This window comes from Mchenga conophoros, linkage group LG19, assembly GCF_057382185.1.
Source record: "Mchenga conophoros isolate Kocher_MC1m ecotype Shallow Benthic linkage group LG19, M_conophoros_male_GT1.1, whole genome shotgun sequence".
Lineage (NCBI taxonomy): Eukaryota > Metazoa > Chordata > Actinopteri > Cichliformes > Cichlidae > Mchenga > Mchenga conophoros.
Window position 1 is genome coordinate 18,621,412 of NC_140544.1, and position 26,802 is coordinate 18,648,213.

General features: G+C 41.6%; 3 protein-coding genes across 11 annotated transcripts in view; 2 read left to right on the top strand and 1 right to left on the bottom strand.

Annotated features, from left to right (window-relative positions):
• Positions 1-26,802, top strand: part of plekhd1 (pleckstrin homology domain containing, family D (with coiled-coil domains) member 1) — a 47,471-nt gene that overhangs the window by 9,215 nt on the left and 11,454 nt on the right. For 2 of the 3 annotated variants that reach the window (XM_085257538.1, XM_085257539.1), the window contains one exon: positions 68-2,963. In XM_085257538.1, the coding sequence (XP_085113664.1) occupies positions 68-222 (155 nt within the window). In that variant the 3' untranslated portion in view covers positions 223-2,963. Of the gene's footprint in view, positions 1-67; positions 2,964-26,802 lie in introns of those variants that run through there. The other variant, XM_085257537.1, reaches the window with a different exon arrangement.
• Positions 1,995-9,490, bottom strand: ccdc177 (coiled-coil domain containing 177). Of its 2 annotated transcripts, none has more exons than XM_085257536.1 (3): positions 9,221-9,490; positions 4,616-7,994; positions 1,995-2,559 (listed from the first exon to the last, which is right to left on the bottom strand). In XM_085257536.1, the coding sequence occupies exon 2, from the start codon at positions 7,986-7,988 to the stop codon at positions 5,442-5,444; it is 2,547 nt and encodes an 848-aa protein (XP_085113662.1). In that variant the 5' UTR covers positions 7,989-7,994; positions 9,221-9,490; the 3' UTR covers positions 1,995-2,559; positions 4,616-5,441. The 2 variants fall into 2 exon arrangements, with proteins under 2 accessions (XP_085113662.1, XP_085113661.1); XM_085257535.1 differs by lacking the exon at positions 9,221-9,490 and adding an exon at positions 8,749-9,187.
• The window catches only part of smoc1 (SPARC related modular calcium binding 1), a 58,193-nt gene continuing 48,673 nt past the window's right edge, over positions 17,283-26,802 (top strand). For all 6 annotated transcript variants that reach the window (XM_085257540.1, XM_085257542.1, XM_085257541.1 and 3 more), the window contains exon 1: positions 17,283-17,674. In XM_085257540.1, coding sequence (XP_085113666.1) covers positions 17,573-17,674 — 102 coding nt within the window. In that variant the 5' untranslated portion in view covers positions 17,283-17,572. The remainder of the gene's footprint in view (positions 17,675-26,802) is intronic.

The window sequence follows — 26,802 nt, forward strand, 5'->3', positions numbered from 1 at the left end:
TGAAATGTCGTTGTCCCAAATGGAGCACTCCATTGACTGAGCTCCACATTTCATTGTCTCGCTACAGTGAAACACTCCAAGTCGTTCGCTGTAGCCAACGCTGACGGCAGCATCGAGGAGCTGAGGGAGACCGCCCGACGCCTGACCTCGGACAGCAGCTTCAGAGAGAGCGTGTACAAGATCATGGCTCGCAAGGACGCCACAAACATAACAGACGTCTGAGAGGAGATAGAGCGAGGTAAAAGAAGAGAAACGGTCCTTAGCTTCACCTCAGTCTCAGAGTCACCCAGAGATGCTGTTACCAAACCCATCATTAAGACGCTGTAAATGAATGTGCACAGAAAGCTGTGTTATTTGAAACCATGACAAAGTTTTAGTTGATCAGTCAAAATTTAAAAGATTAAATATAAGACCACTTTTTCTGTTCTCTCATGGTCTGATGGGTTTGTTGTCTTTTAGACTCAACAGATCTAGGAATGTTAGTGGAGTTAAATTGGGAACTAAATTCCTACAGCAGGGAAAACTGTGAAGATTAGGCAAATAAGAGCGACTGTGGAGCCTAAAGCGCCTAGGTGAAAAACAAGACTCCAAAGCAGCTCTTGAGTTTTGCTGTTTAGAGCTGTGGGGATTTATTTTAGAGTAGAACTTTAAATTTTTTCATTAACATAAATTATGTCTTTTGTTGACCAGAAGGAACTAATCACATAAGCTAAACTAGGAATGCCACGTTACCTACTCCTTTTTGGGTTTACTGTTATTTATTTTTAGCATAACCTTCAAGAAAGCATTAGTAATAACCCTATTTAATTATTGTCTGAAATTTCTATTTAATAGGTGCTGATTGTATCAGTTTATTTACTATATAGTGCTGTCAGAAAAGAGTCATAGTCACTCATGGTCACTAGTTTCTTTAAACAGTACGTAGAGAATGTGTGAATATCCATATTTTCTGAATTCTTGCAGTGGAAACATCCTAATAGCTGCTGAGTTTTAGTTCCTTATGGTCAACAGTTTCTGGAACCGTTTGACTGAAAATGACCACGTGAAGCTTTCAGATCTGATAAAGCCACATGTGAGTATCCTTAAGCTAAACTTAAACCAATATATTAACTAGTTACTTTTCATGCTTGAAAACTAACAACACAAGAGTTTTTAAAACGATTTACTGCCAATCAGTGGTTCCCTGTCTTTGGTTTGTGGCCTCTTATAGAAAACCTGTTGTTTAATTTTAGTTGTAGGTCAAATAGGTAAATTTTCACAAATGCACTATAGCTCTGAATCTTTCTTCAGTCACTTCCCCTAAGAGGTGGATGTGAGAACAAAGACATTTAATGAACAACATACATTAAAAGGTCTTTACCCCGCCAGCTCCTTAGTACAAAGTCTGGGTCATTGCTGATCATGGCAGTTTGCACCAATCTGGGAGCAGCTGTGGGTGATACTCAGGGGAATCCACATGGAGTGTGTTGTTGTCCTGTGTTCTGCTTCTTGCACCCTATAGTAAGGTAGCATCCTTGTTAATCCACACGTGTTCTTCGTCTGTATGGCACATGTGAGGGGAAAAAAAGGTAGGACAATGACCTAACCTGATTTCAACTGAGTCTTAAACCGAGAAAGTTCAAAGCTCAGAATTAGAAAAAAAAACAAAAAACGTAGGAACTTGTTTCTTAGACTTTCCACGCCATTAGTTTTCTCAGGACCTGTCAGATTGATTTTTTCCAACCCCTGCAGGGACCTGACCACTAGTTTTGGAACCACCTGTAATTAAAAAACCTTACCGTATTAAAAAGGTTTTTTAAAAATAAAAAGACAAGAAAAATGATGCAAAATATAAATTACACTTACTGTTAATATTTGAAGTACATTTTTCTGATTCTTCTACCAATGAATATCTGTGTTAAAGATGTATCTGTGTAACTGCTAGTACTTTTACCATTTTGTATTCCTGAAAAAAGCTCTTTACTAAATGAAGCAGATGGCACAGACAATGCAAATCCAACTTGAAAAATGTTTGTTTTTATTTTTCCACTTTTGATTGTATGCACAGACCTTCAGTTTAGGGGACTGACGGAAACGATGAACTGACAGATGCGTTCGATATCATCCACGACCATTTCATTATTGCTACATCTGAAAAAATCCTTTCTTGATAATGCAACTCAATGTAATTCATCAAAGGAAGCATTTTATGATAATGTACAAATGTTAAATAACTCAACACCAGAAGTGATACAGAAACAAAGCCCACATGTAAGGGGAAGATGAGAAGGAAACATACGGGACTAAACACGACTTGATGCTAATAAAGCTGTTTTTGAACCTTGCACACGTTGTTTCACTGATGCAGGTAAAAGGCGGAAGATTCTTCTTCTCTGCAGAACAATAGTTGGCACTGTTAACGGGTACAAACTGAATAAAAACCTAAAAAATTAGATCTGATAAGACTGTATTTCCACCAGGAGAGGCTTTTTTTACACTTTGATAAAGCTCAGTGTGGGAGGAACAGTTTTGTCGGGAGGCTTGTGGGTTACATCACCAGCTCACGCTCATCACCAGGACCTGAAATACAAAAAAATAAGACGGCGATGAATGTGGGTATCGGCAGTGCAGTTTGGTCTTCAGTAAAACAGAAGTTTAATGAAGGCTAGTGTTAAAAATAAGTATAAGGAAGAAATCTAAAGCCAGAGTACAATGAAAGATTTGGGCATTTTAGTTCAGACTGCATTCACTTTGCAGACTTACATGAGTTCAAAGACACAGCCATAAAGAACCATCTTCAGCAACAAGCAACTGGTTGATTATTTGTCCTTTTCTGTTGTTATTGCACTTTATTTGAATATAATTGATGGTGAAATACTATTTCCTGCTTTATTTAGGAAGGCTCATTACTTGTACTAAAACAAGAATGTCTACCCAAGCATTGTACTACAAAGTCCAAGTAATAAATACCTTTTTAAAAGACATTTTGTTTGCGTTTTCAGTATCACGAAGTAAATCTGGTTGGTAACATGCATGTGCATTTCAGACAGTTCATTGTGTTACCTTAACAAAAAAACATGTATTTTTATCTTTTGCACACCAGATACTGATTATTTAATTGTCTATAGAAAAAGATGGTATCTTCACTTGTTACATTAAATATATTTGATATATATATGTTCAAGTGTTGCTTCAAAGCAACACAAAAAGCAATTAGCTACTTAAAACTGCACTGGCTCTGCAGCACTAACTAAAAAAAGTGTGCATATAGTTGATCAGCTGAGGTGGGAGTCAGCTATGTTTGCATTCTTTGAACCTCTCATTAGCGTGAACGTCTCTTCGCTGTTAGAGGCAAACTACAATTTGGGTAATGACAGGGTTGGTGAATGTAGTTCGGCAAACATAAAATAGTGCCTACTTGAAACTGGTTACAACAAGGGTTGTGGAAATGTCGGAATAACTGTATTGTGATTTTGGAAAGAGACACTGATTCAAATGGCTTTTTATGGTGCTTTCAGCACAAGGCAAATGCCGTCTGGTTCCATTATATTCAAGAAAAGGGCAAACCATTTAAAATATGATAGCACATAAACGCCATCCAGACAGATAAATGGTGTTACAGGAATGAACCATCTCCATAACATGAATATCCTCTTTAACAGCTACTTCTAGCCAAAAGGGGTCATCACAGCAGGGCCTGCTGCATGTTTGAATTGGCAGATGTCATTTTATACCAGATGCACCACATGGCACGACCCCTAAGGGATTTATGGGATCAAACTGGGGATCTTTGGCTTGTTAGGCAAATATGTAAACCAAGTTCCTATATTTCCAGGGCGAGTTATTATTTATTTCTGTTGTTAATAATTACTAGATTTGCAGCACCCTCTGTGTTTGACAGTAACTATACTTTAGATTGCCGACTTTACCTTCTGAATCGCATCATGAGCACATACAGATATGCTGTCTCATCGTCCGACCTTACATCACCTCCCTATGATTATATGCTTGGAACACTGCGGATCAGTCAGCCATAAGCCCGTTAGTCCTCTGCTGGCCATATTTATTCTGGCTTTAGATATCCAACATGTGACTGCCCGAATTGCTCAGTTCAGTCTACTCTTCCTGGCTGCAGTTGCGTGCAGGGAGAGCAGCTGACTCTCCAGGTGAAGGTCGACTTCTGAATAAGTAAAGAGAGGGAACGCTGCAGCAATTTCCCACTGCCTCACATAGATTTTACACATAACAAAGTGAACTGAGTAGTTTTCCTGTAACACCCCACAAATAATGAGCTGCCAAAAGATCCAGTTTCCCACAGACAGCCCCCTCAAATTCCCCACGCACTCTCCCTTCTCAGTAATTCACCTCCTGCTGCTTCATCCTGACTTATGTCACTATGGCAACAGCTACATCTGAGGGCAAAGACTATGCACATCCTCCTTTTTTTTAATCTGAGATTGTAGGATTAGTGCAGCCAGAGGCCTTTAAAACCTGCTCTTGGCTTGCATGCGAGTCGGTGTGTCTTTCTTTCCCTCTGTGCTGTTGAGTCAGTGTCAGTGTGACCAAGTGTTGTTTTTTTTTTTTGCAACAAAACAGAAGGTATTATATAAGCTGCAGAAGCAATAAAAACTCGTACCTGTTGACCTTGACGTGGTCACCAGGTGGCTGTGGGAGCAGATCAGTGGCCAGATAGGGCATTTTCAGAGTGCATCACTATTTTACTGTAATCGGCATGACCAGGAGAGTCCTGACACTGATGCACTGCACACTGCTTCTCCTCCCTCTTGTTACCTTGAGAGGGCGGTGAAACGGGCCCTGCTGCGGAAGTCAGTGTCCTCCGATGCTTTCATCAGCACGGGTATCGTGCACATGACCCTCCACTGCTGCATTGTCAGCGGTTAAGTGTTCAGCCCAGGGCTTTATTTTCATGCTGTGTCACAGTGCATGTACAAAAGGATCTCTCATTTGCTCTGAGGGTCCAGGATCATCTGCGATCTGCCTTTTCTTTTTCTTATGCTTATTCTTCTCTTCCATGAGTGCTCCCTTAAAAGCCTATGCAGTTGTCATGGAGTTGTGCTTCCTGGTAAACAATGACTCTTTTCATTCCAGCAGAGCTTTCAGTCCAGTAGCTGAGATCGATGGAGCAGAAGGCAAAGAGAAGGGGTTTGCTGCTGTCCTAAAACTCTCATGTCTATCATGAAGTCCACTGCATGTGTTTCACAGGCGTTGCTGTTAGTTTGTAGTCTCATTACATCCACGATACAAAATTATTTTGTTTGTGTTGATAATAAAAATTATGAAAAATGTAGTAAAATCAGCTGATGGGTAAAGATATGTGAGGGAAAAAATAACATTGCAGGTGCTTATGGGTAGAAAGGTAAAGCTGTTGAGTGACTGAGGCCATAATGAAGGCAGGACCCAAGCACATGACCAGAAGTAAGGAGTCCACAACAAAGCTATGATTATTTCTCATCGAGACTGGCTTTGAGCTGAGCTTCCAAGGCCATTTTATCAAAGGTACGCATGTTGGTCTCCTCCCGCACTTTGTCTCGCACGTGAAAAGAGGCTCTAGCCACAGATCGGGCGCTCTCTAACACTGCCTTCTTCTCCTTGAAGATCTGCTCACTCTTCTCCAGCTTCCTCTCGATGGACTGCAGCAGCTCCAGACGCCTCTGCTTCTCCTCCTCCTCCACGCGCTGCCTGTTGAGCTTCTGGAGTTTCTCCTTCTCCTGTCGGCTCTGGACTGCCCGCTGCGCTTTCTCTTTGGCCCTCTCCTCAGCCACCAAAGCTGCCTGCTGGGCTCGTTTCTCTGCTTCCTTTACGCGAGCCTCCAGCAGCTGCTGCTGTTGCCTCTCGCGCTTCTCTGCTGCCTTGCGTGCTTTCTGGATCTGCTTCTCCTCGCGCTTGGCCTTCTCTTTCAGCTCCTTCCCTCGACGTTCGACTATCTGTTCGTAGTTTTCAAGGGAACGGCTGAGCTTGTCCTCTGCTGACCTCCTGGCCTCATCCCTCTCCTCTTTCTCTCTACGGGCGATTTCCTGTATCAGGGCGATGTGACGTCTCTTCTCTGCTTTGTTCAGACCTCGCCTCTCCTCCTGGGACTGGTGCTCTTTCTCTTGCCTCTTCAGCTCAGCCATGGTGAGCTTCTCATTCAGCAGCAGCCTCTCTTGCTCCAGCATGGCAGCCCTCTCTTCCTCCAGGCTCTTCAGGTTTTGCTCCTGAAGAGCCTTCTTGTGCTTTTCCTCTCGCGCTGCCTGCTGTAACTTTAGCAGGCGGTTACGCTCCTGCTGTTCTGCAAGCTCCCTCCATCGCTCCTCGCTCTCCTCGACCTGTCGCATTTTGGCTGCTGCTGATTGTCGCTCTTGCTGGCTGAGTCTTCGCTGACGCAGCGACACCTGTGTCTGCCACACTCTCTGACACTGAAGCACGGCACGCTGTTTCTCTCGCTCCTCCTGCTCGCGACGCAGCTCCTCCATCCTGCGCTCACTATCCCACTGAAGGTGAGCCACATAGCGGGTTTGGCTCATGATGTCTTCCTCTTGATATCGAGCAAGCATCAAAGCTGCTATCTTGCGGTCTCTCTCAGACACAGCTTTCAGCCCTCTGCGCTTCACCTCCTTTACTATGCGCTCCACCTTCTGTGTCGTCTGAGGAGAGTGGCTCAGATCGCCGAGGCTGAGGCTGCGGCCCATTAGGGAGTTGAAAGTGGCCAGAGTGCGAGCTCGAGGACTGGAGACTCTAGCCCAGTGTTCTCGTGCACCATCCCAACTGTAAGAAGAAGAAGCGCCCGACTCTGACGAGGTGCATGTAGTCGTAGTCGTAGTAGTGGAGGTTGAAGAGCAGACGGGATCCATCCTTCGCTGTAAAGATTCCAGTGAATGGCTTTTTCCTCGTACCTTGGAATGAAATCCAAGATGTCCGTTGTGCTGTGTAAATGGTCCTCCTGTTACACCGTTCAGAGGTATCCCAGAGCTCTGAACTGCAGGTTTTGACGCTGATGAAGTCAAAGTGGAGTTGGCTCTGGGGAAGGAAGGGGGTTTCGGTGTTGGTCTAGGAAAAGTGTTTGAAGATTTACCACCAGAGGACTTCCGAACTACTGGTGGGGGGCCAGATGAAAGTGGTCGTGTGGGCTTTACTAATTCAGGGGATGAGGACAGAGGATGTTTTCCAGATCCTAGAAATCCACTCTTGGAAACTGGTGTAGAGGGTGTAGAGCCAGATTTTGAGGATGTGGTTGGTCCCGCATGAAAAGATTTAGGGGAGGTACTAAGAGTGGAGGCAGGTGCTTTGGATAAAAGAGCTGCACCCGTTTTGGAGGCTTGACCTGATGCTGTGGCTCTAGAAGATGTTCCAGCGTTGAGGGTGGAGCTGGAGGTCACTGGCCCAGACTTAGAAGACTGGGTGAGGCCAGAGGACATTTTATCCACAGAAGATGCATTGCTGCTATTGACCGTTGCCTGAAGAATCCTTCGTTTTTCCTCCCTAACAATCCTTTCCCTCTCTTCCCTGCACTGCCTAAGTTTGGCATGCCTGTCCCTCTCAAAGACTTCAAACAAGCCTGTGGCGACACGCATTGAGCGGCCAGGAGCCTCACGGGCAAAGTCAGAGAGCGGGCGAGGCAGCAGCTCCACAGGCTTGACCCCGCATCGAGCACACGCCTCCAGAGAGCGGGGGCTCGTTAAAACGTATCGGCTGCCCTCTGCGGCCGGCGAGTCAAAGTTGTACAGATCCAGGTGCAGCTTTGGAGACACATTGCTGTCAGTCTGAGTCTGTGGTTGCTGAGGTGCTGAGTCCTGAGAGGTGACCTCTGGAGCCGCTGGAGATGCAGTGTGGCAGGGGCTTGGCTCTGAACTGCCGGTTGGTGGCGTCTCAAAACCAGCATCCCCATCTTCCTCTGTTGTCGTGCTATCTGTGTTTTCTGGCAGTCGAGAGTCTTCGGTGGCCACAGCTGGTGTGTCGAATTGCGGGCCTTTACACTTATTCTGCTCCTCAGCCTCCGAGGGGTCAACCATAGTTGGCTGCGGGTAAAGAGAGGGCAGGGTGAGCAGGGGAGAATAAAACAGGAGAGAAAATAGATGAAAAAGTGGGGAGAGGTTTCAATTAGAGGATCATAGCACTGAGACAAGAGCTTAAGAGATGCAGTCTGTGGGGGGAGGGTCATTACACAGGTCCAGAGATGCATGCATGCACGCATGAACACATATTCGTGCACTCACTGATTTTACACCAGATGAGACATTTTCCCCCTTCAGGGAAGAGACACAACACAGAAAAACACCACAGTCCTTTAAGGGGGGGGGGATCTATTTTCGGCAGAGTTACTGGGCTGAGAGAATCTGATTACTCATAGCAATATTTTTTCACTCTACATCACACAATCAACCTACAAATGCTTAACGCACAGACGTCTGGGGTATGAATTATTAAGCACCTGATCCTAAAAGCTTACTTGGAAAAAGAATGTGATATCATGGAGTGTGAAAGTAGTAAACAACCACTGGACACTATTATGCTCACTAACATGGACTCATCACACCTGGTAACAAACAGTGAAGGCCTAGACCTTTCTCCTGCATATCAGCAGGATGCTGGCATAAAACCCTCTCCGCACTGTCAACACCAACAGCTCAGGTTCAAGGTTAAAACTCCAAAAATGACAAAAGAGATATTGCTGATTGCTTTGGTGCACAACAACAGTCATTACAGCTGCTTAAATCCGGTGGATTTGGCTGTAATTTAATGCGGTATTGCGTCGCGCAAGCATGCACTGACCTGCCAGGTCGCAAAACGTTTTCTAAACCGGTGCTTTGTTCCCCTTTAATCCGTCCAGAAAGCCTCGTCTCCTGCATAATATCAGGTTTCAGGCAAAAGGCTTCGGCCGTCGCCCCGAAGATGGGTGCATCACATCGTTGCAATCTCCGGCGACACGACAGACACAGACGGAGCCTTTCCCAGCCGGTCAGCCTCTGAGCGCCGGCGCTGAAAATGTGCACTCTCCGCGATCACAAACACCGATAAAAACCGTCCTCGCGGTGAAATCTGCTCACTACGACGACTCTCCTATCCAGCTTCCTCCCTTCCTCATCCTCCCTCCCTAAAGTTCATCCTGTAAACATCAGCGGTCGCCACCTGCTTTTCAGCATCCCTCCATCTCACCCTCCTTGGCTCCGCCCGCTTGTGGCAAATATGCTAAAAATACTGAGTGCGCTCTGCAATTATCCGAGCGCCTGTCCACTCCACTTACAAGCTCTTAAACTGGCGTAATGGTGCTGAATGTTACCCCCGAGCAAAGATCCTCCTGCAGGCCTGCTTTTGTACCACGCACGCAGTTTATCCATTGAAGATGAATATTAGCCAGTTTCCAAAACGTGTCTATTTTCCATTTCCAGAAGTGATTTTGTAGGAGATGTTTCCAAAATACTGATGGAATAAAAAAGGCGTGGAATTTTAAAATTGGTCTTTGTTAATCTGTGGCTGGCTCATCACCAGTCACAGCACTTTCTCTTAAAGCTGACATCTGCCACCACTCCTGGGCGTGAAATCAAAATGCATGTAATTACTCGAAATTGACACCAGAGGGCGAAAGAGCACTGCAGATCTATGCTAAGGGTGTCTCAGGGAGGTCATCTGACCTCAAGCAGTCGTAATACTGAGTTATCGAGGATTTTATTTTAGTATGATAGAATAAACACCCCATTAGGCCATTTACACTTGAAAACTGACACACTGGATCAAATTACAGTCACCCTAGTTTACAGCATGATCACAGTTAATTTAGGCCTGAATGTTTTGTTTTTCTTTTTACAGAAGACATATAGGAAAAGCACAACTGAAAATAAAACCTGACTCATGAAACTAATGTGCCAGCTAGAGGTATGATTGAATTGGTTCAGTGTCACAGTGTCATAGGATAATTATTTAGAACCATCACTGATGTTCTGATCAGAGAAGCCATCATGTCTGATGTGAAAAGGTTTACTCTCAGACATTAATGTCAGTTGGATAAACATTACTGTACTTGAAATGTATGTAATCATTTTTCTATTTTACACCTTAAAGTGTCCATGATATCAGTGATAAGGTGTAGTAAAAGTTTTACAACATTTCTTGAGAATATTCCCAACATGTAGTTAATTCAGGCCTAAATTAAGCATTTAGAAATAGACTTTTAACACTCTGTTACATAAGTAAAAGGACTGATACTTATACACATTCACTTACATTCACCCATTCGCACTCACATTAATGAGTTGGGGAATTCTTACAAATACAGCTCTCGAGCCACCCCTCATTGCCTTCTTGTTTTTCTAGGACAATGAGAAATGGGTGCAAAGATTAATTGAAACATGTGCAAAAATGCTGAAAATACTGCATTTAAGGCAAAAGCAGAATTTGTGCCAAACTAATGAGCTTGAAAGTCAACACACGGCCTTCAACACAGCCTGAACTCTTTTAGGCTTTTAGTTGAATAGGATACTAATGCATCAGGTAACCCCCCCTGCTTGACACTACCACTACAGTTACATTTTGCTATTGCTTGTACCTTTTGTACTACTACTTTCACTTCCTATGAAAGTCATTTTTATACTAATACTGATGATATAACATTAACATTATTTCTTACTGTACTACAACTGGCATCAGTAGTAACACAACTATTGTTCTCACAGATCTAGTACAAATAGTCGAAGTTGAAAAAGATTAGTATTTCTCTCTGTGAGTCTGATGGATTTGATCACCACATGCAACCCCACTAATAAATGCAGTTGATTAATTGAAAGCCCTCTTCTGCATATAGACTGGTCTGGTTTGGTCCAGAGCTTCAGGATTAGATAACTCTGGGTGAAAAAAGCTCTGATGATGACCCACTAAACTCCTGACCCATTGTGGGGAACAGTGCGAGTTTAATTGGCCCCACCCGCAAGCTGTATCGGGAGGACAGCGGGTAACAAGTGACAACAAGGAACGTGCTGGCTGGCTTGTTAACTGGGGGCATGGGGTCTGCGAGGGGAGCCAAAGGAGAGCGGTGCATGGTGTGCTTGCTGCACAGTTCACTGGTGCAGGGTTATGCTCTGCAGAAATTTTGTGTTTGTGTTTTTGTTTTTGGTAGGGCATGCTCCCAACCACCAAAGCTGAACTGGGGGGTTCATCGAGAGGTGAGCTGCTTGGTGCAGTCATGGAGACCAGTACACAGCCCATGTAGTGGTGAGAACCCAGCATTCCACCACATCATGTAGGATCCGACCTGGAGATGCCAAAATCCTTATTCTAGATACATTTTTAAGTATTTTGCAACCAATAAAGTTATAGACCACCAGATCTTTAATGTGGTATACCATAAATACTATGAAACAACCAACATATTGAATATTTCAAAGATTTTCCTTAATATATCCTGATTGGGAAAGTGATTCTGTATCAGCTCTTCTGCTTTTGAGGATCTATTGAAAGACAGATCCTCAAAAGCATCTGTTCGATTTAGGAACTCAGTTATAAAAACACAGGTGAGCCAGTATCTGTGCCGTTACGAGGATCTACGTCCCGTTCAAGCCACTTAAGGAAGGCTATTTTTACACAGAGCCAATAGATAAATCCAGCCAGGAAATTATAGCGAAAGAGGAACTGAGAGATTACGCACTTTTGGCTACATGACTCTGACAGTCAGCAGCCTCAGCTGAAATGAATTCACCCATTTCATTTCCCTTCAAAGGCAGATCAGATTTTCAGCTGGACATGTGTGCAGAACTTTGACAAGTATGGATAGAGACATGGCAAACTCTTTTACCGACCTGGAAATAAAAAGGCCTCGGTACATTTCCATCTCTCCAGAGAGCTTCTGATTTTCCACATTATTATATTTTACTACTATTGTAGTGCATCGAGCCAGGAGCTTACTGTACCCGTGTTTGCTAAGGGTTGAACACAAGGAGTGAGTGTGTACAGCTGTCTAGACAAGTGCAGTGAACCAAACTTAAGCTTTCTTGGATGCATTTTATATTTTAATATGTTTCCTATTCAAAAACAGCAAACATAATTAATAAGAAACATATTAGATCTGACAAACTTGCAGTATTTTTCTTAAACTCGTTAGAAAAAAATCTTATTTTTTAATTGTTACTTCACGCATAAGCTTCCTCTAATATTTAAAAGGCTTTAGAGAATTTTAGAATTCAAATCCTAAACGAAACATTTTTTATTGCTTGATGCCAACAAAGTAACATGTGGACATAATTTTTTAATTTTTAGGATACATATTATTACACTGATTACTGTAGTGGTTTCCAACCTAGCAGCATGGGAGCTCATATTAGGTTTTCAGAAGATGAACAGGAAGGGTCACAATGACGACCACAATAATGAAGCACAGTGAATGCTGGTTATTCTGTCATGATTGCCTATTTTCCAGTTTTCCTGTAAAACACCAGATAGTTTTCCAGTTAGAAATGATTCATATTAGAGCATGACTGATATATTCATCTGCCAATACTGGTCATCCACCCACCTCTACTTTTCTGGGTCAGCAGTCTAAGCAGAGATGCCCTGACCTCCCTCTCTCCTGCAACCTTCTCTAGCTCTGGGGTTCACCAAGGTGTTCCCAAGAGACATAATCATTCCAGAGTGTTCAGAGTCTGCCGTGAAGGAGCTCATTCCCAACCAAGAGTGGGCACTGCTTTTTTCTGACTGAGAGACAGGGTCTCAGATTTGGAATCGCTAATTCTGATAGATGCAAAGAGCTCCAGTCCAAGCTGGAGATCATAGCTTGATGAAGCCAGAATCACATCATTGAATAAATATATACTTATTCTAACACTTATACATATTTTTTCCTTTTCTTCTTCTTCTTTAAAAAAATCACTTCACATAGTTTTGCAGCAGAGCAGTTCAGACTGAGCTGTTTCACTATCAATAAAAGCACAAGATAAAAATAAAAAATCCCTCTTAAAGTGAATACAACCAGACTGTTGCAGTCGGTGATCAAACACTACAGGTTGCTGTGTTGATGTTCATTTTGAGAACTATGTTAATTTTGAGTAGACGATTATAAAGGATCATTATTAAATAACACAATCAAAGAGTAGATTAGGTTGCTGCTTATGCAATAATAGATCAGTAACAAAACCATATACATCAATCGCATAGCTTTTTTTCAGTATTCCTCTGCCTTCTCGTCTCTGCTCAACATATCAACCAAGGCCACACAATACCACAGCACCCTGTCTGACTGAGCAGCATTTGCACCAGCATTTAAATTCCAATTTTCCTTTGGAGGGCTTTACCTCTCCACTAACTTGCATGAAACTTGCTCTTGTAAATTTTTGTGTCTCACTGACAGACAAACAAAGAAAATACAAGGAACAAGAAATATCATAACAGCAAAATAAAATGCAAGATTGATTACTTGGATTTTGGGAAACTTAGTGCTGCGCAAGCACTCAAATATGTGTGCGTGCATGTGTGCGTGCGTGTACAGTACTACATGCCTGCTGGAACTCACTGGCCCTGCGAATATTGAGACCTTTCATTGCCCCCAGTTCACATTTCCAGCCTTGGTTTGCCAACAGAAAGGGCCACATTTTCTAGACCGCTTTAACTCCCGCTTCTAGCCCTTTGCTATATTCAGCCACCAACCCCCTCTCTCCCTGTTGTCTATTCTGTGGGATGGTACAGGGGTCTCATGCGGGTGTGGAACAGTCCCCCTCCTTAGTGGAAGGGGAAAAGGTCCCAGAGACATAGCTGTTAATTCAATCAGGAGAGTGGTATGCTCAATTAGGCATCCATAAGGGCCTGGATGGGTCCGGGGGCCCTGCAGAGGGCAAGCAGCCCAGTCCCCAGGAGGTATTAATTGTGGATGACAGTGTGTAAACAGTGGGGTGAATAGACAGCGCAGGTGCGGGACACCCCATTCCAGACTCAATAGGCCTTTTCACACCCGTGGCTCTCTGTTGCCACTTTCTCTTTCACTCTCTCACTGCGTAAAAATCCCTCACATCTCTGATTAATGTCATAGATAATTTGGCTTTGTGGGCTTATTTATTTGTTGCTATGCTTTTCCATCACCAGACATGCTTCTACATCACTGTCAGTGTGTGTATGTTTGTGTGCAAGTGTGTACTTGAAGAGGGTAATAAGAAATGCTGGCCAGCCAAGGGCTATACCCTCCTCCTTGTTTTCAGGAGCTAGTGAAAATTGCGGCCAGTACATGTAAAATATATGGAATTTATGAAATGAAATCCAGATGACACTTTAAAAAGAGAAGGCTTTGTATCTGACCTTCGATTTTCCCCTTCAGCACACAAGCCGCCCGCTCCTCTCTGTCTTTCATTCAGTGCTTCAACTGTATTCTGCCTTTTGAAGTGCAATCACACACTCATCAAACAGATGCACTGCCTGAAAAAGTATTCAGACACTACATGTGGGTGTAAAAGTAGCAGAAATACAAGTAATAGAACTACAACTGCAAGCACAGAATACTAATCTTGAAGTATGCCTCCTTTTTTTAACATTTTAATAAATCTGAAATAACTGGTTTATTTTTACTGATACAGTGAAATACAAGCAAAGCTTTTCTAAAGCTGATTGCAGTGGAGGTACTATTAAAGCAATTGCTTTAATAGTACAAATAATAAACAAAGTCAAATAATATTCTCCAATGTAAAAAAAACCAACTGTATCGGTATGGAGGTGTGTGGGAAGTGAAGTAAACCTTCTGAGACCCCATGTCCTCACAGAGGAACGTAGGAGATACTAAAAATGAATGCCAAACAAGTAGTGAAGCAACATGGGAGTTGCAAATACTTTAATAATTTGAATAAGTTCAGCACTTGAAGAACCTCAGGGATGAAAAAAAATCCCAAACCCAGAGACAGATTCGGTATATGGTTGCTGTATTGTTGGGTGACTGGTCGATAATTACAGTAGGCCTTTTCGGATTATCCTAAATTACTGGTAAATCAACTAATAATCAGCTTTTTATTGTTGTACAGGTGAGGGTGAAATATCGCTACAATAAACAAAAGGAGGAACTTTTTAAACACTGGAATAAAAGTCACAAATAGGTTTTCATGGATTTCGTTATTAGAAGAACAATGAGAATCTACTGAAACACACGACAAATGCAAATGCTGATTTTATTTAGACAAAAATGTAGTTATTTAGCATTAAACTGGAAAAATGAACGACAAGTAGCAGTTTTTGCCTCTCTTCAACTTGTTTTCCTCTCAGCATTTATCATACTACATCTGAACTGCATGTGCACCTAAACTGTACTTTTAGGCAACGTGACATCATTGCGGTACATCTGTGCTAAACCTGCTCCTCTCCCGAGGCCGTCAGATCTCTGGGTGGCCTCAGTGATGCTCTGTCTGTTTCTGTGTCTGCACACACCCGCTAATTTTTGGCCGTATGTAGTTGGTGTAAGCCGGTGGGGGGACCGGCGGCTGGGGCGTCTTTGGAAGGGCCACTGCAGTAATTGGGATGTACATTTTCTTTCAGCATGCCCATTCATTCCTGCTTTTGTTTTTGTTGTCAGAGGTTTTCTTTTATGTTCGGCCAAATGACAACAGAATTAAAGTGTCAAGCCATGCTTTCACTACAACGGCTTTGCAGCCCTGAAAACTTTGTCTTCATTGTTCAGGGTGGCGGGTTGAAGTGAGAGGGAAGAGCAGATATAAACTGATCTCGTTAACATTCCAAGAGACACTCCCGTTGACCCTCTCTGCTCCTCATCCTCACCTCCCACAGCATTACTCCACTCACACAAGGACATGAGTGGACCGGCTGGCACAGAGCGGGAGGGGTAGTTGGGTTAAGTCTCTGTGGTGGGAAACAACTTGGAATGAGGCGCATCCCTTCTCTCACAGCTCTGATAATGATACTACACGGACGCTTTGCTGAGTTTCTATGGTGGTCCGATAAGCAAGAATTCAGATAATTCACTATCTTGAGACCACTTAGGCCTCGGTTTTTCTCCCTTTTGTACAACTGCCCCATCCATTTTTATCTCTCCCATTTGGAGTGACCCTCTTCTGGCATCTTTTCTGCAAACAGTGCTTTACAGAAACTGGCCAGAGCACAGAGGAATAATTAATGCTGACCCTAATTGTGCCAATTCCAGAAGCTCAATAGCTCTAATTACAAGGCTCTTCTCTGAGGCACTCAAAAAGCCGCTGAACTGTCAAAACCAACAATTAAAAAATATCTATAGGGACAAAGAGCGAGAGAAGGGGATTTGGGGTGGGGGTGGGGTTACCCGTTCCAGTAAAGGGTGACGGGACACCTGCACTAAACACTGCTTCTCTCTTCTTAATGGGCCTCACAATTTATTGAAAGGAAAAGATGGAGAAATGGACAGCACGGAGGCGAGGAAGATGTGAGAGCCAGAAATTGAGAGGTTGCAGGCCGATTACAGTGTGGAAGCATGTTTTGTGAATGCACTAAGTGTGCTTTCCTGCTCAGGTTGGTGGAAAAGTACTGAGAATATTTATGGTTGTCAAAGCAACAATACTGCGATATTAAAGTGCTTCATAACAACCTTAAACCTTCCACTTAAGTGTTAAATGTGAAAAACCCAAACGTATATATAAGTGACAAAAGGGTTGCAACAATGCAGAACGGCTCTAAGGTCAGCCAGTTTATTTTGAAAAAAATCCCCCAAACCAAATAGGTTCTCTACCAGAAAAAACCCCCATTTATTCTATGAAATGTGTTACATTATGACCATGTAATTGGGGATAAAGTGACACAAACAGTTGTTTTTTGCTCTATCAAACAACGAATCGTCTGCCAACTAAAACCCACAACGACTCACACACACACACACACACACACACACACACACACACACACACACACACACACACACACACACAAATCTACAAACACAGACTGCCCCCCTGCAGTGCTTGTGACAGCTATTGACTTTACTCAATAGATGTTTTCCATTGTAACCCAAGTACGCAGGCTAAATGTCACGGCAGCAGGATACTAGGCTATTATAGAGCATTATATGTCTCAGAATGGGGATGAGAACCTAAAATTTGACCTCACAATTGCTCGGCCATTGTCTCTGCTCTCAAAGACTCATGATAATACACTGAGTGTTCCTGCAGCTGCTGCCTCTCCTGGTCCTATCTCCTAACTGACCGGAGCAGGTCTTTCTCCTCCGCGAACAGTTAATCTTGGGGTGAGGTGGGCGTGGCTTTCCCGCCACCGGCCGCTGCTATTGGGTCCTCCGAGTGCCAGCTAGAAACGACTGCTCCCTCCTTTGCTTTTAAATGAAGGTGCAATGGATACAGGCGCGACTCAACCTGTGGAAGCCGCGATGAACAGCTGATCCTCCCGCAGTGGATAAAACCAATCACAATGGTGACGGCCAAGTCCTGATTCCCGATCATACGCGTGGCACTATGTGAATAGTTATTGGAGGAGTAGACACAGGAGAATTATTAACCGGAAATTAGGGTTAAGGAGTCTTTTTGGGGCGTACTAATATATATTTTTTTCGGTTTGGACCTGTCGATCATCAGTATTACAGACGGACACGCTGTGCGCTCAGACTACCTGCCGCTCTTCGCTCTGCGCTCACCGACGCTCAATTATGTTATTATCAAGTTTCCTCATTTTTACCGTCTCCTACTTTATGGCGCCTCTGTTCCTCTGTTACCTGCCTCAAGTGTCGGCACAGAAGCCTGGGTCACGGGTGAGTACATCCCTGTGGGTCTGGTGCCTCACACTTTCATGGAAGTAGCAGTTTGAAACACGATACTTGCATTAATTACGAAAGTAAAAGTGTGTCAAACTGATTAGATTCTACTTAAAATAGAACGAATGGGATAAGTTACAGACTGCTGGTAAACCTGAAATATGCCGAGATATTTCTTTAATGCGCCTTTAGTAGATAAGATGTAACAGTTGATTCAAGATTTTTTTTTTTAAACTTATGCTGAGTGGGTAAATTAGATGACTTTAAATCAAATGAGAAATTTGGCTTTTGGTGTTAAAGTTTCATCTGATTCACTGTTTAGAGAAGAACACTCCAAACCCAATCTCCATCTGGGCTTGTAAAGCTTAATCCCACCAATTTGCTGGTTTTACACTTTGAGTTTGGCCAAATCTAACTTGTAAAACATGAAATCGATGATAACTTACTGAGCTTACTCAACTTTTCCTTGGGCACAGCATCCCGGCTCCTGGACCTCTCCTTTTGCAGGAACAGATTTTTGTCACTGCCATGTCTCTCCATCGCTCTTTTTTTTTCTTTTTTCTATCTTCAGTCTCTCACACACACTGCTTTGCTTGTTCAAGGTTCTTATTTCGCCCTGTCCAGGCACAGGGGGAAATAAGTGATGCGAAGTGAAGGGGAACACCATTGTTTCAGTGCACAGATGCACTGTAATATTTGTGGTCAGAGGCGAGGGGCTGACTCACAGGGGGTGAATATGTAATACTCTCACATACTGGAACTATTTCACAATATCTTTGAACCCCCCCACCCACCCCACCCATCCTCCATACACAGTGTGCTGTGGTCAAGATTGTTCTCTGGAAAGAGCCACAGTGAATTTTGCTTAATCACTTCTTTGTTGCTCCTTTTATAACTGTTTTCCTACTGTTCAAATAATGAGAGGATCAAGGTGGAGTGTGTGGCTTTCCTACAGTATAACTGGACGCAGTACTTGTTACTTTGCATATTTTGGGGCCTGATTCAGGTGGCACCTCCTTATATAGCTACATCACTTACACGTGCTAGGGTGTTTAGAAAATCAAAACAAAGATGAGTTTTGAAATTACGATGGCTGATACTCTGAGCTGCCCTTTTATCATGAAGTTCTTCCTATTGTAACTTTAGCTGAAAGATTTTGTGTACCTTGCCAGGCTGTGAAAGTCTATCAGTCTCAACTTTGGTAAACAGTTTCAAAACCACATTGAATAAACTCCAAAATACAGGGTGGCCAGTGTGAAAATGTGGTTTCTTGGTCCTCTGAAATTTGATTCTTTAGAGACAAAAGCTTTTCATAAAAACAGGGATAACACTGAAAATCTGAGCATCTCCATCAGCTTTATCCCATCAAATTAAACTCCCTCTGCATCCCACTTCATCCTCCTTCTGGCATGGATTAGGCCCCAAGGAGCAACAGTCAGCCTGCTGAAACCCCCACTCACTCCACAGTGATTACTTCTAACATTTCTCACAGCTGCTGTAATACTATAATTCACACCACCCACTTTCCACGTTGATATCAGAAGTGAACGGCTGAGCTAATTTCCCTGCATAGACCTGCTCCTTTCTCATTTCTCTTGAGGTTCCATGATGCAATAGCACAACAATCCTCAAGACTGAGGAACACGAGTAATTGAGAGACTAAAAAGCCTTTTTTCAATTTTGCAGTTCCTGCTGTCTGTGCAATTTGGAAGACCAACAGCTTCTTTATTCTTGTATGAGTCCTTCAATAGTTTAACAGTGAGTTGGTGGATAAACCGTTGGATGCTAAGGATGTGTGATGATCAGTTGTAATTAATTAGTGCAACATTGTTTATTCTACCAAATTTAAGCACAAACTATCTGAATTATTTAGATGAAAAAAAAACTGATAATGGACTTAAAAACAGCTTCTTATGAACGATGCTGCCTTTATAGAGAGACAGGATTAAGGTTCATAATAAGTTAGCCTTTTTTATGAGTGCAACAAGATATTTCATGTTTTTTAAAACCGTAAAACCAGGAATGATGAGTCTCGTGGTCTGCAGGGATCATTTCCTAAAACGTTTAAACTAAGAAATCAGTTTTCCCAGTGGGAGGAAATGCTTAGCTTTTATAGAAGCTTAGCTATGCAGCTTTAATCCATCTTATCAAATCAACCTGTTAGTCTCAGATTGCCCATAGGGTTGGGATGCTATGGGCAGTCTGCTTGCATAATTCGGTGACAGCATCAGTGAAGACTCTTAAAACTAAAACAAACACACAGGCCTAAGCAGCAAAGCTGCATACCTTCAGCTTGGGAAAGCAGAGCTCTGGTTCAAAAGCAGGAAAGTCTTTTTATTAGTGTGAGGTAGATCACAGCAAACATGCAGGTGTGAGTGTGCTGATGCGTGCAGCGTATGGGTGCAGGTGCCTGTGTGGTGAGCCGTGGAGTCTTAATTATGCTTACAGTGTACAAAGGAATGGAGGTCAAGAACGGGCCTGTTTTAAGTGAAAGAAAAATTAAACATGAAAATAGAAGTGACTATACTTAAGTGCAGTATTTACTTAAAAATTGGTCAGTGTTTATGCTATATTTAATTTTTTTCCAATTCAGTTGAATTAAGTTTGGAAAAAAATGAAGTTCACATCTGTTATCTGGAGGACATTAAAAAGAATATGGGGAAATTGAAGAGATTGGAAACTCCATCTGAGGCAGATTTAGCAAAAGCTGGTCCATGAGAGACGTTATTACTGAATGGTTCATATTTATAAATATAAGTTTTTATCAGTTAACAGCAGTTTAACTTTTTCTTTAACTATCTGGCTTTAAATTTTATAATCTTTTTTTTTTTTTATAAATTTTATTTTCAGTCACAGCAGCATGTTAACAACAAAACATTGAACATACAGTAGTTTGCTGTTCAGTATTTACAATACCCCAAAAGATAACAGAAATAGAGAAGGAAAAAATAAACAAACAAACCAAAGAAACCCCTACAAAACAACAAAAAACAAATGTGTCTTGAGGTATCACCCCAAAGATAGCCGTTAGAGCAGAAGGATCATATTTAACGTTATACATCTCTGACAGAGTGTTAAATATAGACACCCAATAGGTATGAAGATTGGGGCATGTCCAAAAGGTATGAAGGAGCGAACCTGTTTCTGCTTTACATCTGTTACACAGAGGGTCAGCTTAAACTGCTTCAGGAGCTGCGTGAATGAGGCAAAAATCCCATCTACAAAAAGGTCTTTGATATTTCTAAGGCCATTACTTTCCCATATTTTAAAGGCAGAGTCCATCATGGAGGGTGGGAACATATGATTTGAGCAGATAGGTGCTTTAATTGACATTAAGTGTAACCCCAACCTTTTCCTACATTGCACCCAGATTCTGGGTTACGTTGCACCCAACAAAGGGTTACGTTTATAGGTGTATAGTTCTAATGGGAGAGCTGAACTCAACAAAGCTGATAGGCAAATTTTGCCACAATTGGATGACTCAATTTGGAGCCAAGCTGGAGTCTCTGTAGTAACATTACTCATCCAGTACAGCATATTACGAATATTTGCCGCCCAATAATAAGACTGAAAGTTTGGCAAGGCTAATCCACCCATTGGCCTAGTCCTCTGCATGAAATCTTTACGAATTCGTGGACTTTTGCCATTCCAAATTAAATCTTATAATCTTAATCATAAAGAGAATATAGTCACGCATTTGGACCTTTTTTCATCTACAAGAACCAACCTAATGAAATAAAAATCTAAACACATTAAGACAATAAGTGAAGCTCACAAGAGACCATTTTACAAAAACAGATTCAAAATTGGATCCTATATTTCCTATAATGCAATTGCTAATATGATTACTCTCCCTTCTTGGGGAAAATTCACTTAGTTTTCAGCATTTTTGAGTTTGTAGTTCAAATCCAGATATTTAGTCAGATGAAGTCCCTGGGATAAAACGAGACAAGAACTTTGTGGTTAGGCTGAGCAGCCCATACCAAGTAAACTGGTCGAGAGCCCATTTTTTGTTTCACTACTTTAACAAACAAGATATTTTGTTATATATACACGACAAAGTTGTCAGCAAGAAGTTTGATACCAGCAGAATCAGACAAAGATGAAGAAAGGCAACAAATGCAATTCTGTCATTATTCAGGACAGCTGAGAAGTCACTCGCTTTATCAAACCCGGCAGGTCTGATAAAGAGGTAAAAATGAGGTGAATGCAGAATAGCCAATATGATAAGACCCGAGGCAAACAAACCATGTAAGCCTTATTAAGAAAGTACTTTTATGGGTCAAGCAATGAGGGAAATGTTGTCAAAAAGCAAACTTAACTATCCAACTGTATTATGGCCCATTTGTAATCTTTATGCCTTTTCATCAGTAAAATGCATTCCCACCATTCTCAAAGTGAAAGTGAAAACAGAATTGTGGATTCATTGAATTTAATATATACACAACTTAAATATTTACAGGATTAAAAGAAGTTTATTTAGTTCTGCTTTTATTCTCTTAGAGTATAATAAATCTGTGCATAGTAACAATGAAAATTTGAATTTAATTGTCCCAAAATGTCAAAGGGAATAACAGAAAATTGCCTGAAGAAGTTGTCAATAGTAAATAAACATTGTGATAATTAGAACTGAAGAGACAACATCTGCATAACAAAGGCTATGAGTGGCAGATGGAGAAGCGAGAGAGATCAAGGCCAGAGTGTGAGGACTGTTCCTTAACCATAATGAACCACTGAGATGCATATGAAGAAGAGCTGTTGACCATAATCATGCAGATGTGCAGTGCACATTTCCTCATTTAGTCTTTATGAGGGGAAAAAAAGATTCCTGGCAAAGTGATAAGGTCATAGTTTGGTTTCACCGTCGTCTGTGAGGAGAAGTCATGAAGTACAAACCTTTTAGATTAACTTTGTACTGACTGTTCAACAGCAGTTTCTGATTAGGCAGCTAAAGGAAGAATCCCAGCACACAGTCATTGATGACGAAGCTTGTGGTTTGAGGTTCTTTTGTCGTATCGTAAAGTACATTTGCATGGTTATGCTAGTGTTAATCAAGGGTTAGAGGGGATCTAGGAGGTGGGGGAACCCTAGTGGTGGAAGAAAAATAACTCACCTTAAAATAAATGATTGCGTATTCTTTGTTGGCTCTGAGGTTTAAGGCTTGTGTGGATTTACTTAATCTGCAGTCTATTAACAAATGCTACAAGGGGCATCATACCATCAAAGTTACTCTCCAGCCTGGAGCAATAAAAGTGGAATTTGGCAAATGATACTTAAGAGCATCATCTTAAATTCAAATTGATGCCTGCTACCCTTTACCTAACCTACCAGTGAGTATGGAGACGTCAATCTACCTTGCACCAGGCCAAATCAGTCCCTTTTCTGTAAACTGTAGTTGTTTGAACTCTTGAGTATTCTTGCACAGCAGCCATGCTACACTACAAGGACAACAGTACTTGAACAGATTTCTTATTCTTTAAAGTCAGGAGTTTTCAGTCCCATTGTCACAGGAGTATAAAATCAAGCACCTAACCATCTCTAACAAATCAGTTTATGACTTTCAACCAACTTTAAGTGATATTTTTACAAATATCTCTTAACCACAGCAACTCAGTCATGAACAGTGTTGGTCAAGTTACTTGAAAAAAGTAATCAGTAATTAATTACTGATTACTTCCCCCAAAAAGTAATCCTGTTACTTTACTGATTAAAAGTAATTAATCACGTAGTTACTTAGTTACTTTTTAAAAACACGATTTACAACCTGAATATGTGATAAAGCGATAGATCTTTCAGCCCAATTCTACTTGCATAATCCATCATACAAAATGTAATCAAATGGAAAAGTCTTAAAAATATAAAATAAAAAAATAAAATAAAACTTGTTTTATTAGTTTTAATCTTTTAACTTTATGCATCAAACAAAAATTTTATTATATGCAACATTCTCTGACTGGAAGAAATTTGTTTAACATTTAAACCTATTTTCTGCACATTCCAGCACATAAAATAAAATATTTTTTGTGTTTACACTCAGTCTTTCAAATAGATGCAAGTAAAACACAGTAGAAAATAAATGGAATCAAAGACTCAGCGGTCCTGTTGCTCTATTTTCACCTGTAAAGCAGGAGGAGGGTAGGCGGAGGTTTTCCCTGTTGCAGGTGTGCCGCAGCGGTCAGTTGAAGAATCCGCGAGCTTCTCTGTGAATTTCCCATTACGTCATTGCGCACTCGGTACTTGCTTGGAAGTTTAGGGGTTTTTTTGCTGTAAAAATTAGTTTTCTTCCCACACACAACGGACACTAATGTTTTTGTCACTTTTTATGGAATCAAACTCAAAGGTCAGTACTTCCAGGCTTTAAACGCTGCACGCTCATACTCTCTCCCCACTCGATATATTATCCATTGTTGATCTGCACACAGTTGTTGTCACGAACGTCGCACTCGCTTACGTCACTGTCATGAGACATTCTCGCAAAAAAAAAAAAAAAAATCACGGTTTTAGTAACGCAGTAACGCAGCGTTTCTACGGGAAAATAACTGTAATCTAATTACCGTTTTTGCAATTGTAATCCCTTACTTTACTCGTTACTTGAAAAAAGTAATCGGATTACAGTACAAGTAAACAACTTACAAGTAACGCGTTACTGCCCATCTCTGGTCATGAAGAGTCAGATCATGTGAAGTTACAGATGGCAGTCACCGAGTGCTGAGGTGCATAGCAAGTAAAAGTCGCCAGCCTTCTACTGACTCAACCACCAAACCTCCTCAATTAATTAATTAACATCAGCACACAGACTGTGTGCTGGCAGGTTCATGGCATGAGTAGCTCCTATTGGTGTAAGGTGTAGGTGGCCAGGTACTTTTGTTCACATATGATATTTTAGTGAAACAACAAACAACACCATCCATCCATCCATTCACTTCCGCTTATCCTTTTCAGGGTCGCGGGGGGCGCTGGAGCCTATCCCAGCTGTCATAGGGCCAGGTACACCCTGGACAGGTCGCCAGTCTGTCGTAGGGCCAAACAAACAACACCATAAAGACATATATGAATACTCCAAATTGCTGTATATATGTATACCATACTTTATTAATGACAGATATTTTAAAATATTGTTGTAGTTAAGGTTCAATTATTTTTATGCAAGAATGACTTAGCCATAGTTCGCTGCAAAACATTACAATGTAGCGATTAGAGGTGGAAAATTATGGTAGAATCATTTTCTCTAATATTAAAAAATAAATAAATAAATGGCCTTATCCAACTGTCATGAAAAAAATATTTCAGGAAAATAAAAATAAAACAGCAGGGAAACGGTGGTGCAGTGGTTAGCCTCACAACAAGAAGGTCCTGCATTCAATTCCACCATCAGTTCAGGGTTTTTCTGTGTGGAGTTTGCATGATCTCACCATGTCTGCACAGTACTCCGACTTCCTCCCACTGTCCAAAGACATACAGTTAGTGGGATTGAGTTAATTGGTAATTCTAAATTGCCCATAGGTGTGAGTGTGAATACCTGTTCTTCTCTATGTGTTAGCTCTGCGACAGATTGGCGACCCGTCCAGGGTGTACCCTGCCTCTTGCCCAAAGACAGCTGGGATGGCTGTCTTAGCAGAAGAGAATGAATGGATGGATATTGCGGCAGAATATAATTATTTTTCTGGTGACATCAATGATCTTATCTAGTCACTTGAAGATTAAGCAAAAAAAATATATTTAATTTATGTTAGAAACATACGTACATAAGAATGACCTTGGGTAACACCATTCACGAATCCCACATGATTAAAATGATCCATTACAAATGGTTTAACAAACTTTTATGGAAACCTCTGATTCTGACACTCATAAGCCAAGATCTCATGTGACTGCACACCTAGGCTCCATCTGACGCTAATAGATTGCTTTAATAGTGACTCAACAAGTGACCAATAAAATTGCTTTCATATGTCAATTCCCTCTCATGCCTGCATGATCATCAGATACATTTCATGCTCAATTTCATGGCGTTCTAATCAGTATAATGAAAAGCAGCCTTAAGTCTGTTCCAAGAATCAGGCCAGTGTGCTCCACTCACGGATCGCTGCTACTTAATTCAACCTTGCTTTTCTTTTGCAGATCCTTGTGATCATTTTGGTTTGCATTTATGCAATCTATCCCACTATGGGAACTTACTCTATGTAAATTTGGCCTTATAGTGACACAAACAGACTCTTGTTTGAGAGGACTACTGCTTGTTGAAAGAGTTATGGCTCTCTGTAATCCTTTTGATTATCAGGATGGCAGAAACACTTCCTCTTCCCTATCAAACTGGTTCAGCAGATTAGCTTCTGCTCTGCCTCATATTTAAGTTTCCTTTGATTTAAGTGAGTGTGTGGTCTCAGCGTTAGTGTGCAATGGCGACATGGAACCTATTGTAATGGGTGACGGGCACACACACACATACACACGCTTCCTGGGAACAGCAGAGACAGCTGACTGTTCTTTAGCCAGGATGTAGCATTAGTGACAAACAAGGAATGTTGTTAATCAGATTTAGAGCCATTTCCGAAAAGGAAGAACATGTTCCCCCTCCTCCTCCTTACTTATACTTTGATTTAGATTTCTTCATACCACTTCAAAAGAAAAAATAAGGATGTTTTCAACATTCATTAATCACGTGTTTATGTCCTGGCCATCATCAAGGGGAAATCTGATTTCAGGATGGTGTGGTCGTCAACTCTTTATTTACTGGATAAACTAGATTTTCATATTAATAGATTAACAACAGTAATCAGAACGCAGTTGCTCATGATGAATGAATCAGGACTATTTTTCCATTTATAACACATGTTAACAGTAAAGTCGCAGGTTTTCTTTGTTTTGGTTCTTAGGCGGAGGCAGAAACTTCATCTGCCTGCAAAGGTTATTGGATTCAGTGTTTGTATTTAAGTTGCTTTCAGTCTTTACCTCATTGCTCTGCAGCTTTTCTACAAGAAAATTTTCCAAAACTAAAGGAAACAAAGGGGGAGGTGCTACAGTTTAAAGGGGAACAATTATGATTAATTTGAACTCCATATTTTTTTATTCTTGGACTCTCCAGAATAACTTTTGTTTTAGTTCTTTTCCAGTTGGGTTTCATT